The following is a 15,900-nucleotide window of genomic DNA, read 5'->3' on the forward strand; positions in this document are numbered from 1 at the left end:
CAAGAGGCCCTCCAACACTAGCAGGTAGTTTTGCTTCAGTCTCCTATGGGGTCACTGCTCCTCTCCTCTGGGTCTTGGTATGTGCAAAATTTTGTTTGTGCCCTCCACAACTGGGGTCTCTGTTTCCCCCAGTCCTGTGGAAGGCCTGTAATCAAATCCTTCTGGCCCTCAAGGCCAGATTCCCTGGGGGTTCCTGGTCCCTTTTTCAGATCCCTAGGCTGGGAAGTCTGACCTGAGGTTCAGAACCTTCACAATAGTGCAAGAACTTCTTTGGTATTATTTTTCCCCAGCCTGTGAGTCACCAACCTGGCAGGTATGGGATTTGATTTTATCATGATTGCACCCCTCATACCTTCTTGCTGGGCTTCTTTGTCTTCAGATGTGGGGTATCTTTTTTTGGTGGGTTCCAGCGTCCTCCTGTTAATGGCTATTCAACAGCTAGTTGCAATTTTGGTGCTCTCGGCAGAAGGAGATGAGCACACGTCCTACTCCACCATCTTTAACCAGCAGCTTAAGATTGTTCAACTTAAGCACTGCAGAAGATCTCCAGTTACCACTCTGGCTTGCCCTAGGACCTGCAGGAAGAACACTATGATACTGGCCACTAGAATCCAGCCCTCGGAGCTCTGACCAGCTCTCTTTTCCTTCCAGGCAAAATACATTTCTTCTCTAATGGCCTTCTGTTTTCTGATCGTCATCACGGAAATATCATCATTTCCAAGGACCACATGAATTCCATTTTGTTCTATGATGGGGTAGGTGTTTTACAATCCAAGTTTTGATGTTCAGAAAGATACTCACACTTCTGAGGGGAAAATCAAATAACTCCCTGTCTCTCCTCTATCACTGCAGTTCAGTGGGTTAGGAACCAGCACTGCCCTTGAGGCAGGCAAGCAGGCAGGGAAGTCATGGAGAGAGAAGCTCTTGTCAGCCTCATCAACCCTGCTGCTTTGTAAAGGAGTTAAGTAGAAAGGACTTCTTGGTCAAGAGGGCCAGCAGCTACCCATGCCCAATTAACTTATCCCAAAGAAGACCAGCTGAAGGTGGCCTCCAGTAACCCTTTACAGATGGCCTCCAACCCAGAGACACAAAGACTCACCCACTTAAGAACTGGAAAGAAACAGCTTCCTGTGACATTGTTGGGGTTTCACTAAGTCGTTAACATGAGAAAGAATTATAAGAAAGCCTGAAAGGAAGAGAAATAAACTAATTTTCTCCTTGAAGGCTTAGTTCTGCCCCCTCATACTCAGAGTTAACCTCCAGCTCTATGAAAGTTCCACTCCCAGAACCATCCTTTAATTCTAGTCTGCAACAACACTTCCCCCTTCCCTTGTGGAGATGTGGGTAGCTATGAGTTTTCCCCTGCCTGTACTGGCCAGGGCACAGCTCATCATAGTACGACACCAGAGCAGAGGGCAGGCTCTCCACCCTGCATAGTCTCAGCCTCAAAACCAGCTTGGTTGGGAGCCGGGAAAGAGATCAGGTGAAGTGGTTTGGTCAAATAGCTTTGAAAATAAATTCTGTTAGCAAGTTAGAAAGAGTTATTTCTTCCATGTAGAACCTGCTTCCTTAAAGGCTGTTCAAAAATGTAGGCAGACCATCCAGACGGATTAGGTGGTCCTATTAGGTGAAAGCTTTAATATTAGGTTAAAGAGTCTTCCAACATCAGGAAAGAAAGGATGAATCTTAAGTGCTGGGATAATAAATTACTTCATTTTGGGTTGGGGGCTGGATTTTAACTCACATCAAAAGTCAAAATGAACTTCTGAGAAAAGTAAAATATTTTAAAATTTCAAAAGTAAAATATAGCTATAAATTATTTTCTTATGGTGAGAGCTTTTTAAAATTTATTATTTATTTTATATTGGTGTATAGTTTTTTTACAGTTTACAGTGGTTTCAGGTGTATAGCAAAGTGATTCAATTGTATACTGCATATATCCATTCTTTTTCAGATTCTGATAACTTTTAAGATCTACTCTCTTAGACATCTATATTATTAAATGGTCACCACAGCAAGTCCAGTTAAGAAGAATATAAAAAGGAATATTTATTAAATCTTTAGGGACAGGAAGACTTTCTAATCTTAAGCTTAGAAATCACTTAAGAAATTCTAAAGAAAAAGTTTGTCAGATTTTACCACGTAAGGATTTTTTCAATTTTTGCTGATGGTTTATTGAAGTATACTTTAAATGCAGTTAACTAGCTACAAGGACTTAGTGTACAACACAGGGAATGTAGCCAATATTTTATAATAACTATAAATTAATTATAACCTTTAAAAATTGTGAATCCTTATGTCGTATGCCTGAATTTATATAGTATTGTACATCAACTATATCTTAAAGCATGTAAAACATCTAATACTCTTATATTGGTTACATTTAAATTAATATTTTAGATATGTTAGATTAAATAAAATATACATACATACAATTAACTGTATCCATTTAAAGTTTTGACAGATGTATATACTCATGAAACCACCAGCACAGTCAAGATACAGATTTTTTGTCATGCCCGACACTCCCAGAAGTTTTCTAATACCTTTTTGTAGATCATATTTCTCCCCAACTTCTGGCTTCAGGCAACCGCTTACTAGCTTTCTGACATTGTAGATTAGTTTGCACTTTCTAAAATGTTATATAAATGGACATGATACATTCTGAACCCTTTTGAGTCTGGCATTTTTCACTCAGCATGGTTTTTAAGGTTCATCATTGTTGTGTGTATCAATAGTTTTTCCTTTTTACTGCTTTATTGATGAGTAGTATTCCATTGTATAGATAAGAGCATCAAGTTTATCAGACTAATAATTTAAATCTCTACAAAATATTCAAAGCAAAAGCACAAACCAGGAAAACCATTTTTAGTGATTAAAAAAAAAAAAAAAGAGTTAATATTTCATTTCTGTGACGATCTCTGTCTTTATCAACATGAAAGCACTGAGTGCCAAATCATGGGTGTTCAGAGGACCTGAGGTTAGTTAACAGATATGTGGAAGCACATCAGATACAGCTTTACACTACCATGTATAACAGTAAATTAGTAAAGAGTAGATAAAAGGTACAGTAGACAAAAGGTGAAGTGGGATTGATAATATGGACTGTCCAGTCATAGTGGTGTGCTAAGCGGGGAGTGGGATGCAATCTTTGAAAATGCTGACAGATAGTTTACAACAAAATGGTAGATACTAATGGTAAATTAAGTTTTAAAAGCAAGATACAGAGCTGTAAAAGTAAGTATGACTTCCCAGTCATAAAAAAAGGAGTCAGTGAATGAACAGGAACAGAAGACTAGAAGGAAAAGTACAAAATGTTAGCTGTAGTTGAAGTTGAGTGATGGGACTTTGGATTAATATTTTAAACCTTTTTTCTGTATTCTATATATTTTTCTCAAATTTTTATTTAATGAATGTGACTTTCATTATGAAAACTTAAATATTAAACTCTTGCCTCTAATATCAGAAATAAGACAAAAATACTTGTTTTTGCCATGTCTGTTCAACATGGTGTTGGAAGTCCTAGTGAGAACAAGTTAGGCAAGAAAAAGAGATGAGGAATTTAATTGGCAAAAAAAGAAGTAAAATTAACTCTCTTCATGGATGACGTGCTTTATATGTAGAAATTTCTTAAGACTACATACACAAACTATTAGAATTAATAAATTTACCAATGTTTCAGAATAGAAAATAAACAGTTAAAAAAAATGTTACATTTCCATACCCCGCTGTGAATAATCTGAAAAGGTTCTTAAGAAAACAATTTCAATAAATTTAACTGAGGAATTGAAAGATTTAAACACCAAAACCCACAAAGCATTGCTGAAAGAAATTAAAGAAGACCTACGTAAATGGTAAGACATCCCATGTTCATGGATTGGAAGACTTAATATTATTAAAATAACAGTACTACCCAAAGCAACCTATAGATTCCTATTGAAATCTCAATGGCATTTTTTGAGGAAATGAAAAATCCCATCCTGAAATTCTCATTGGAATCTCAGGGAAAACCCCACTGCCATCCCCTTCCCAAATAGTCAAAGCAATCTTTAAAAGAAGAAAGTTGAGGACTTCCCTGGTGGTTCAGTGGTAAAGAATCCGCTTGCCAGTGAGGGAGACATGGGTTCACTCCCTGGTCCAGGAAGACCCCACATGCCTTGGAGCAACTAAGCCGGTGTACCACAACTTTTGAGCCTTGCTCTAGAGTCCAGGAATCGCAATTCCTGAGCCCTCTCGCTGCAACTGCTGAAGCCTAAGTGCCATAGAGCCCGTGGTATTGGCATAAGATCAGATGTATAGACCAGTGGAACAGAATAGAGAGCTCCCAAAGAAAGTCTTCCATATATGGTCAAAGGTTTTCAACAAAGGTGCCAAGATCATTCAGTTAAAAAAGACAGTCTTTTCAACAAACAGTGCTGGGAAAACTGGATGCATGCCTGCGTGCTAAGTTGCTTCAATTATGTCTGACTCTCTGCAACCCTATGGACTATATAGCCTGCCAGACTCCTCTGTCCATGGAATTTTCCAGGCAGCATTAAGCAACAGTTTCTTGAATTTGACACCAAAAGCATAGATGACAAAAGAAAAATATATATAAATTGGATTTTATTAAGTCCAATTTAAAACTTCTCCACATCAAAAGACACTATCAAGAATGTGAAAAGCAACTCACAAAATGGGAGAAAATATTTGCAAATCATTTGTCTGATATGGGACTAATACCCTAGAAAGAGAGATAATATTTTCAGTTCAGGGAAAAAGACCGTGTACTTACCACGTCTCCTAAAACTGGATGTTGGCAGGAACTTCTGTAATTGAATCCCAGTGAACCACACAATGTGAAAGTAATTGGACTGACATTCACCGTATGTGTTCTGACATTAGATGTAAGGGCTAAATTCATGCACAATGGCTTTTCTCAGTGATGTTCCCTCTCTTTCTCTTCAGGATTCCACCAGTATTGTTGCTGCCCTTCTGATAGACTTCAAAAGTTCATTGCTTCCCCATCTTCCAGTTCATTTCCATGGATCAAGCAATTCTCTGATGATTGCCCTTTTCCCCAAATCCAAGATATACCAAACATTTTACTCAGAGGTAACATCAATCATTATTCAGCAAAACAGTTACTACCCTTTTTCCTAGCAATTTAATTGGTATGGCAATGTCTTACGGCTAACACTGAGGTGATGAGAGGGAGAGTTGGGAAGGGCTGATGTGAGTGTGGCTGCTCCTAATCTCTTTGTGTCCTGGAATAGTGCTCTTGCCATTAAAAGATGAGAACCTAAAGGAACTGAACAGAAGGCTTTTTAGTTTCTAAGAAAAATCTTCCTTTTTGCTAATTAGACTCATTTCCCTGTTAGCTACTTTATTGAGTTGTTAGGCCCTCCCGATTGGATTAGAGCTTTCTCTGCTGTGCTGTGCTAAGTCGCTCAGTCATGTCTGACTCTTCGCGACCCCACAGGCTGTAGCCCATCAGGCTCCTCTGTCTATGGGGATTCTCCAGGCAAGAATACTGGAATGGGTTGCCATGCCCTCCTCCAGAGCTTCCTACCCCACCCCAAAATGTCCTTCTTCATGGTTCATAGGCCCTGCCCTTGTGAGTGGTTCTACCTGGCAGGCTGCACACCCTAGGTTGTCAGCACAGATTACATGAGTGAGGGAGCTCACCAAGAACTACACAGCTTACCTAGAGACCAAGCAGTAACCAGAGTCATACAAATGGTCAGTCTCATTCTGGTGGAAATGCTTGGAAAGGTGTGATTCAGCAGTGTTTGAGAGGATAGTCCCTCAGTACAGATACACAGAACATGGAAGAGGCAAGAACCAGCCTTGGCTCCAGAGTGGCTTTTAGGGCCAATCTGTGCCTCCGCCTTACTGCCAGCTGATCCTTTTACCTCCTTGTGCTTGTCTTTTCAGTCTAGGAACCTAGAGATTCTCTTCAGCCATTCCTCTGCCTTTAGGCAGGAGTTGCTTGAACTGTTCCTTTCTGGCCCTGTCACCAGGGAAGAACGTGCCCCTGCTGCCAGAACAGTATTACGTGATACCCTCCTCTGTGTTTCCTGTTCTCTTAAGGAGCAGAATCCCTGGGAGAGGAACTCAGAAAGAAATTCTAGTTTGTAAAAATACAGAACAGAATTGCTTCAGGCCTCTATTTTTGAAACAAACTTGTTTGTTATGATGGTTTTTCTCTGTACTGACAGTCTAGATTTTCAACAGCCATCAAATCCCCATGTGGGTTCCATATCCTGTTGTTGGGTTTAAAGTGTTCTTTGCTCTAATTCTGTTTTGTTTAGGTCTTCTCCCCCTGGCAACAGCAGACTAACTCAGGGCTGTCTTTAAAAGTGATCCAGGAAGATGGATTATCTGTGGAACAAAAGAGATTGTAAGTGGCTGCCTTCAGTGTTTATGCTAGCTTCCCTAGGCTGTGTGTGTCTGCTGTCTCTGCAGGATGACTTGCATTATGTAACACAGGAGTCCTGGCTTCTGGAAGGGCCAACACAGTCATTTCTGTGCTGCCAGTTTGCAGGTAGTCAGTGCTCTTAGGAAACAGAAGTCAAGACAGATGAAATCCACCAAGAATCAGAAAACTGTAGTGTTACAAAGGTTTCAGGCTAAGCTTTCTTTGTGGGCAAACCAGTCATCCTTCATTAACACCGAATTTTGCTTAAGTCAGTGAGATGATGCTTTTCAAAGTGTTGTCTCTGTCACAGGAGTTTGGCTTAAAAATATCAGAACAAGTTATGTAAAGTATGTGTGCTGTAGGGAGATGGAATTCTAATCTGTGAATATCTTTGATATTCCAGACACTCCAGGGCACAGAAGCTCTTCATTGTCCTGAGCCATTCTGCTGGGGAGAAACAGAGTCCTCTAAAGCTACTCTCAGCTAAACTCCCAGAGCTGAACGGGTGAGCTCTGTTTTTCTGTTTCTTTTAATGTATCAGAACTCTCGGTGTTGGTGCTTTCTAAGCTCCATTTTCTTTCTTTATAGCTTCTTAAGGATAATTATAAAAACACAACATACACAATTTTATACTAGAGATATTCACTAAGGTTTCTGTTCAGCTAAATAAGTTTCTGAATGGGCACATTCAGAAAAGGCTGGTGATGGTAACATAATAGCACTGTCTTTGTTTTTCTAGGTTTCTCCAGCATTTTGCTGTCAGCAGCATTAGTCAGGAACCCGTGGTGAGGACCCATCTCCCTGTCCTACTGCAGCAAGCTGAAATCAACCCTATTCACAGAGTAGAAAATGACAAGGTACAGCAGCTCACCGAAAAAGCTGAGAATTTATGAGAAGATAATCCTGATAACCTACCCTTAATATTCAGTGTCATTTAAAAAAGAGCTCAGGCAGAGTCCCTTTTATAAGACTCTCCACCTCCTTGAATACTGATGTAATGATGCACATGAAACCCACTCTGTACACTGACAGTGTACTGGCATCTACGTTAACGCCAGCTGAGCCCCATGGCAGTGATGAAACCCTGCCATATTTCTGTGGCCTCCTCTTGCTTCTCCAGGTCTTCCAAACTCCTTCTCAGGACTCTCATGCTGTCAGCTCTTTCTGGTTACAAGGTCTTCCTGGTACACTGACCTTAATGAGGGGAGAGGCCTTGCTGGTAAGACCTTGCTAGCATCACCAGGATAACGTGACAGTTTATAAACACTGTCTTCACAGAGTGGATTTTAATCTGCTCCTGCTTCACACTTCTCTCCTCTTGACCCCCCACCGTTTCTTTGGAACTATATGTCGTAATATGCTCAAAGTGGGCATTTATTTCTGTGCAAATCTAGAAGACACTTGGCTGCAAAAGGAAAGAGAAGCATTAAGTAGTTAGAAGCCTCATTTTTTCCCTTAAGCAGGAGTAAAAGTAAAAATGTTACATTTTAAATATTTTTTAATATATGTATTTTATATTAACAAAGTGCTATAGAACTGGCCTTAAAGTGAGAAGGTGTCTGGCTGTGAGCATGTTTGCTGGGATTTGAGAGGCTGAGGCCTGGTTGCTGAAAAATGGGAACCAAGATGAGAAAATTTGGATGAGAAGATAAACAGAAAATCAGTTACATGGAGAACTGTCCACAGGTGCAGAAAGGGAATCAGACTAAGGGTCTGGTCAGAGCGGAGGGGGGAGAACTATTTCCCACAAAAGAAGAGGAATCCATAGTGCTGATGTGACTAGTTCAAGTGGTGAGTGCCACCAAGCTGAATTTTAGTCCAGGCCTGTCCCAGTGAGTCTTGTGTATTGTGAAATAAAACACATGTAAGGGAGCCCTTGCCACACTGTGTCACTGACGTTGTTATCCTTCAGCAAGTACATGGTTCCCTTCCTCCTCTGCTTGATACCTTCTTTGTCAATAGATTTCTTGAGTTGGAATGTCTCCCTTCAGACAGCCCTGTTTTCATGTAGTCATGTGCCAACGTTAAGAAAGTTCAACCTGGCTCCTCTTTTCCCCATCAGATTGAGAAGTGCTTTCTCCACCCAGTTTGTTTCTTTAGGTCAGGCCATGTGGCTTGGATGGCACAACTCACTCACCTCTTTCACTGAGTTTACCACACCAATTTAGCCTGTGGTATTTTTGTCCCAGACCTACTTTCCACCCAGTATTTTCCATTATACTTTTAACTGATCTAGTCACAACCTGCTCTGCGGAAATTATCATGGTAACACTACATTGTATATGGTGTTTGCTGTGTGCCAGACACTGTTCCAAGCACTTTGTTTACATACATTAACTCAGTTAATCATCACAGCCACCCTGCAAGTTAGGTTCTATAGTGAACCCAAGGTCACGTAGCTAGTGAGTGCTGGTGCTGAGGTTTAAACCCACAGAACCTGGCTCAAGAAGTCAGTTCTCTTAACCTGTTACACAATGCTGCCTCCCAGTTGAATCACAAACCCACATGACTTTTCTTTCATGTAGGTAATTATCAGCATTGTAACTGGTCTCCCAGGCTGTCACGCTAGTGAACTCTGTGCTTTTCTGGTCACTCTGCATAAAGAATACGGCAGGTTAGTATGGCTGCTGCCTTTGCTTTGGGGAAAGGGATTCTATGCCTGGGTCTGCCTATGCACTGGGATACCTTCAGCATGCACTGACCTTTGGTGTAACTGGTATTGGCACAGTGATCACCCGTCCATTTGTTTAACACATTTATACTGAGTACTTTCTATATGCCAGACACTGTTCTAAGTGTAGGGACAAATGTACAAAACAGACTAGAAAACAGGTGGTATCTCTGCCTTCATGGAGCTTGTATTCTAGTTTTGGAAGATAGACAATTAACCAGTTAAGAAAAATAGTACATTAGGTAGTGAAAAATGCTGTGGAGAAAATAAAGCTGAGAAGGCCATAGGAGAACTGAGCTGGGGGACTGATTGCAGTATTAATTGGGTACTCAGGGAAGTGGCTCAGACGGTAAAGAGTCTGCCTGCAGTGTGGGAGACCTGGGTTTGATCCCTGAGTTGGGAAGATCCCCTAGAGAAGGAAATGGCAACCCACTCCAGTATTCTTGCCTGGAAAAGTCCCGTGGATGGAGGAGCCTGGCAGGCTATAGTCCATGGGATCGCAAAGAGTCAGACATGACTGAGTGACTTCACTTTATTCACTCATTCAGGGAACACCTTACTGAAAAGGTGACATTTGAGCAAAGGCAAAGGCCTGACAATATAAAGGGATGAACCCCTGGATATCTGGGCAAGAGACCTGTACCAGCAAGACCAACATGGGCAAAGGCCTGGGAATTGTGACCAGGTTGGTTAGAACTTGAGAGCTGGTGGATGTGATCCTTCCATGGCCACAAAGAGACTGCATGAGTTTAGGTGGAACTGGGACATACTGGTTTAGGTGAAATTGGAGAAATCATTCACCCATCTCTTCCGTTTGGCTGACAGATTGCTAAACAAACCTTGCTGACTGAACCAGGCTTTTAATATCTAGTCAGTCTTCCTCAAAGTAAGGCAGCCTGCAGGAGACCATATAGAAGAATTGAGAAGATGGAAATCACCTAGGAGTTTGGGACTTTAGAGTGGGAGATTGTGGGGGTTGGGAAGATGAGTTTTGGAGAAATAATGGGGAAATATTAGACCTCCTTCATAAGTACGCAATAGCTAACCGGTTCCTTCCTTATTTCCATTGCTTATGTTCTGTAAACAATCTGAATGCTTCACCTTACCCATTATTCTTTTTATTTTTTGATTGTGCTATGCAGCTTGTGGGGTCTCAGTTCCCCAACCAGGGATTGAACCTGGGCCACTACATTGGCAGTACCAAATCCTAACCACTAGGCCACCAGGAAACTCTTCCCTGACCCCCTCATTCCTTATTCTTAGCAAGAATTTTACTGCAAAGTGGAGTGAAACCACTTTGCTGAACAGCCCTTCAGAAACTGACTGCCTGTTCAGGAGTCTTTCTCAACTCTGAAATCTGTTGGTCATGTGCTTATCTGACCTTTCTCCCTGTGACAGAGCATTTTAAAAGTGCCAAAAGCTCCAACAGAAGTGATTTCAGGGTACAGGGCTCCACACCCAGCCAGTGCCCTCTACCTGTTTCTGATAGCATTGTTTTCTCCTGTATGGGTTCACAAGACCAAGCCTATGGAGTACTAGTCACATTTGAATCCACTGGCAGAACCTATGGGCCAGGCCCTCATGCTGACATTATACTTGCCATTTCCAGGTGGATGGTATACCGTCAAGTCATGGACAGCTCCGAATGTTTTCATGCTGCCCACTTCCAGAGATACCTTTCCAGTGCCCTGGAGGCCCAACAGAACCGCTCTGTCCGCCAGTCAGCCTATATCCGCAAGACGACCAGACTACTGGTGGTATTACAAGGGTGAGCCCTGGAAGTCTTTTGGGAATAGTGGGGTAGTGTGGTGACCTTGCCATTATTTCATGTGTGGTTGACTTGGGGCACAGAATAAACTCCACATATGCATGAAAAATATCTTTAGCAAGCAGGAACCCCTGTGGCCATCCTGTGGCCCAGAGTGACTGGTGAAGATCACACCCAAGTTTCAGGTTCAGCCTCAACATCACATATCCTCAAAAGGCAGAGAATGGGGGAGGAGGTTTTCTGGGCAAGATTCTTTGATAATTCTTCTAACAGTAGTGGTCCCTAAGCCTCTTCCTTGCCACTGAAGCAAGGAAGCTTCAGCTTTTTCAGTCCTCCCTCCTGTGAAATTGCAGACAGTCCCCACACTCTAGTCTCAAGCCCCATCTACAAAATGGCTAGGAAGGAGGAAGCAGGCGCATCATCCCCTGGGCCCACAGGAGAACATGCCAGATCAGGAAAACATGGGCTGTGCTTTTCACTGCTGTCATTATGGTTGGTAATAAAGAAGCTTTTGGCAGTTCTCACAGAGTGCTTTTGTGCTGTGCTGTGGTGCTTTGTTTTGTGCTCATAATAATTAGTATTTGCAACTGACTAATTGTTTCCAGTAAAGAATAGGCCCAGTGCCAAAGCTCTGTTTGGTCTCTTAGATGTGATGGTAAGAATTGGAGGAAAGCCAGGCCAGTGGTGCTGCAGGAGGCAAACAGAAATGTGTCCCCTGCCAGGCCATCTTTTCTCTTATTTAGATCTTGTTCTTACATCCGCTTTGGGCTTCCCTTCTGTTGACCCTGCTTGTGGGCTTAGGTTGTGGAAGCCACAGAGCAAGAAAGCTAGAAACCACTTGTTTTCCATCATCTCTAATAATAAAAAAAATAGGTTCGTCACCTCCTGCTGCCTTTCCAGAGTTGAACATCAGTGCGGGGGTGTGGACCTGGAGTCAGACTTGGTACCTTGACATTGTACAGCTGAGGTCATTTCCATCTTCTATTACTTTAGAGAGTACTGTTGACTCCCCGTCTCTGACTGTATAAGTCTGCATAAATGCCAGCTCTCCTGGCTGCTCTGGACTTCAGTAACAGTGTATGGCCAGCCCACTTGTGCTCTCAGAACCAGCTGTTGCCCAGTCACAGCCCCAGGACACTGGGAACACCAGATGGATTTCCTGCTGCGTTGCTCTCTATGACACTGTTCTTACAGATGGGGCCCATTCCCTTGAAGCTCAGCAGGGAACACATGGCAGACTCAGTGTAGCACGTCCCTCTCCTTGGGGCTGGACCTTTAAGCCCAGTATTGAGGTGAGGGAACACCCCAGAGGCTTCTCAAGTTGAGAATTTTATTTCTTGAATATGGCCTTTATTTTGATTTATAAAATTCTATGCTGTCGGGCAGAGTTTTCTTTTGCCCCTACAGTGACCTGCTCCCATTCTACTTACTGCTGCGGGTGAGCAGTGATGTTGAGCTTTGACACCAAGTGGAGTATTAGGTTGTTCTTTTAAAAATTGAATTCATGTATTTTTAAATGGTAAAATTTTAGAAATGGTGGACAGATTAGTGGCTGCCAGGAACTAGGGATGGGAGTAGAGGGCCGGGGGGAGGTGGGTATGGTTATAAAAGGGCAATATGGAGGGAGCTTTGTGGTGTGAAACTGTTTAGTATCTTTACTGTGGTGGAGGAGGCTGCGCAGGTGACAGAATTGTATGGAACTGAATACAAACACAAATAAGTAGAACTGTAAAAATCTGAGTCTTAAAAAGTTAATTTTAAGGAATTTGAGGGACTGTGTTAGTTTATACTCTAGAATATTGTTAAAATCATTCTTTAAATTATCTACATTAAAGACAAAATATCTCTCAAAACAAAAATTGAATTAATGTAAAATGAGGCAAAATTGCAGGCTTAAATTACAAATGTAAAATAGAGCCCAAAAGACACTTGTATGGAATATCTGTTGTATCAGAAGAAAGTAAGTTAAAGTCCTGCTGAGGTTTTTTTGCTTTTAAATAAAGAAAATACTGACAAGAAAGAGGCAACATGAAGAGTTAGGTTTTTGCTTTCATCATGCAGTTCAGGCAGTTCAGCCAAAGTGGCCAGATACAGACTCAGCAGCTGGATCAGTGTACTTCCTGAAATGAAAGAGTTATTAAAGAAAACAGACCAATGTAGGAGCTCTTAACTTGATTAGAAAATACCAAGTCCTGCCTCAGAGCCCCAGGGTCACCTGCAGGCGTCTCTGAAGTGGGTGAGCAGTAGGGTTCTTTCTTCCACTCACTCTTGCAGTTAGAACTAATGGAACTTGGAAGTACAGAAACACTGTAAACTTCAGGGGCTCTAAATCATGAGGTGACTTGACCCCAAGGAGGCCTGTTATACTCTCCTCTTTTGATACCCTTGCTCCACTCAGCCACTCAGCAAGCATTCCTGTCTTTTCCCACTCTGAAGCTCCAATCCAGTAAACTAACTACTCCCGTTTTTCCCCCTAGCTACACAGATGTTATTGATGTTGTCCAAGCCCTGCAGACCCATCCAGACTCAAATGTCAAGTCCTCCTTCACCATTGGTGCCATCACAGTGTGCGTGGAGCCGCTGAGCTGCTACATGGAGCACAGGTACATACTTAGGACCACCTTTAGCCCACAGGATGTGGTGTGTTTAAATGTACAGAAAACTGTTTACCTCCCACCTACCAGTAGGCGACACATTTTTATGTGTTTGTCTTTTGGAATGCATCAGTTCACCCTGGTGGAGTTTCTGTTTTTCAGTTGCTAAGTCATGTCCGACTCTTTGCAGCCCTGTGGACTGCAGCATGTCAGGCTCCTCTGTCCTCCAGTGTCTTCCGTTTACTCAAATTCATGTCAATTGAGTCAGTGATGCTGTCTAACCATCTCTTTCTCTCCTGCTCCCTTCTCCTTTTCCCTTCAGTCTTTCCCAGCATCAGGGTCTTTTCCAATGAGTCGGCTCTTCACATCAGGTGGCCAGAGTATTAAGAGCTTCAGCTTCAGCATCAGTCCTTTCAATGAGTATTCAGGGCTGATTTCCTATAGGATTGACTGGTTTGAATCCTTGCAGTCCACAGGATTCTCAAGGGTCTTCTCCAGTACCACAGTTTGAAAGCATCAGTTCTTTGGCATTCAGCCTTCTTTATAGTCTGGCTCTCGCATCCCTACATGACTACTGGAAAAACCATAGTTTTGATTATACAGACCTTGGTCAGCAAAGTGACGTCTGCTTTTTAATAGACTGTCTAGGTTTGTTATAACTTTCCTTGCAAGGAGCAAGCATCTTTTAATTTCATAACTAGAGTTGCTATCTGCAGTGATTTTGGAGTCCAAGAAAATAAAATATGTCACTGCTTCCGCTTTTTCCCCATCTGTTTGCCATGAAGTGGTGGGATTGCATGCCTTGATCTTAGTTTTTTGAATGTTGAGTTTCAAGCCAGCTTTTTTACTCTCCGTGTGGCCTGGCATCTTCTCACCACTTTTCTTTGTGCACTAAGAAGTCACCCTTCTAGGATAGTGGGACTTGAAATAAATTCTCCCAGAAAAGAATAATACCCACGGCAGGCTTTTCTTTTCTTCTTTACTGCAGGAAAGGGGCCTTCTGTAATAAGGGACTTGGAGTACCTCACAGATACTTTTTCATGTGGTTAAGCCATCTTAAAGCATCTTCCCTCAGTTAAGGACACTCATTCTCACTACTAACAAATGAACTTTTTTTCCTACTTTGGAAATAATATGACAACAACAAAGAAAATTGGGTAATAATTCACCCATAATCTCACTAATTCAATGTAACTATTATAATTTTTGTGAATTCCTTTTTGATCTTTTACATGCATACTTTTTTTTACAGTTGTGATATGCATAAAGTTTTATATCTTTCTGAGGTTAACATATAAACATATTATGTAAGTGAAGATATGTATGTTGCTGTATTACAGTGGTATATTTTGATTGGTTATGTAATCATTTTGTGTGTGTATGGATATAATTGTCTTAACCCGCTCTTCTCTGTTAGTCACAGAGGATGTCTACAACTTTTCACTATCGTAAATAATGTGCTATGGGAACATCTTTATATAAATTTCTTAAATTTCAGACAATTTCCTTAGAATAGATTTATCAAAGATGTATTATTATTCAATTGTATGATCAATTTTATTACTCTATATTCACATTTCCAAATTGCTTTCTGAGTGGGTTTTATAGTTTATACTGCCTTAGTAGTATCTAGAAGTATTTATTTCATCATCAGAGAAGTCCGCACTGAGAAGTTTCAGACGTTACATTTTCCCTTTGTAGAGCTGTTTGGAGGGCTCCCCTGGTAGCTCAGCTGGTGAAGAATCCACCTGCAATGCAGGAGACCCCAGTTTGATTCCTGGGTCAGGAAGAACCCCTGGAGAAGGGATAGAGCTACCCACTCCAGTATTCTTGGGCTTCCCTGGTGGCTCAGTTGGTATAAAATCCGCCTGCAATGTGGGAGACCTCGGTTCAATCCCTGGGTTGGGAAGATACCCTGGAGGAGGACTTGGCAACCCACTCCAGTATTCTTGCCTGGAAAGTCCCCATGGACAGAGGAGCCTGGCAGGCTGCAGTCCATGGGGTCGCAGAGTCGGACATAACTGAGTGACTAAGCACAGCACACACATCACAGAGTTGTTTGGGGCTTCCCTGGTGGCTCAGACGGTAAAGAATCTACCTGCAGAGTGGGAGACATGGGTTCAGTCCCTGGGTGGAGAAGATCCCCTGGAGAAGGGAATGAGAAGGGACTGGCTACCCACTCCAGTATTCTTGCCTGTAGAATTCCAAGGACAGAGGCTGCAAAGTTTCCTTTCTCTGTAGCCTTTAGTAGAATATATCTAAGAATGTATCCAAGATACGTTATCATGTGATTTTTCTGATTAGTCCATGTATTATTATCATCTCCTGGCAACTGATTGATCTATCCTTAGATCTTCATCTGAAAAAGCTCCCTTCTTATTTGAGTCCCAAGTTGATATCTTTACACTTCTCTTAGAAATTACATTAAAAGTTACTACCCTGAAAAAAAAAAAAGTTACTACTCTAA

At 41.8% G+C, this 15,900-nt stretch overlaps 1 protein-coding gene across 2 annotated transcripts in view; it reads left to right on the forward strand.

Moving 5' to 3' along the window:
- DNAAF9 (dynein axonemal assembly factor 9) overlaps positions 1 to 15,900 on the forward strand; it is a 172,294-nt gene that overhangs the window by 119,804 nt on the left and 36,590 nt on the right. For both annotated transcript variants that reach the window (XM_043885152.1, XM_043885153.1), the window contains exons 21-28: positions 652 to 755; positions 4,948 to 5,094; positions 6,294 to 6,382; positions 6,804 to 6,905; positions 7,140 to 7,257; positions 8,926 to 9,014; positions 10,681 to 10,839; positions 13,317 to 13,442. In XM_043885152.1, coding sequence (XP_043741087.1) covers positions 652 to 755; positions 4,948 to 5,094; positions 6,294 to 6,382; positions 6,804 to 6,905; positions 7,140 to 7,257; positions 8,926 to 9,014; positions 10,681 to 10,839; positions 13,317 to 13,442 — 934 coding nt within the window. The remainder of the gene's footprint in view (positions 1 to 651; positions 756 to 4,947; positions 5,095 to 6,293; positions 6,383 to 6,803; positions 6,906 to 7,139; positions 7,258 to 8,925; positions 9,015 to 10,680; positions 10,840 to 13,316; positions 13,443 to 15,900) is intronic.

This window comes from Cervus elaphus, chromosome 23, assembly GCF_910594005.1.
Source record: "Cervus elaphus chromosome 23, mCerEla1.1, whole genome shotgun sequence".
NCBI lineage: Eukaryota > Metazoa > Chordata > Mammalia > Artiodactyla > Cervidae > Cervus > Cervus elaphus.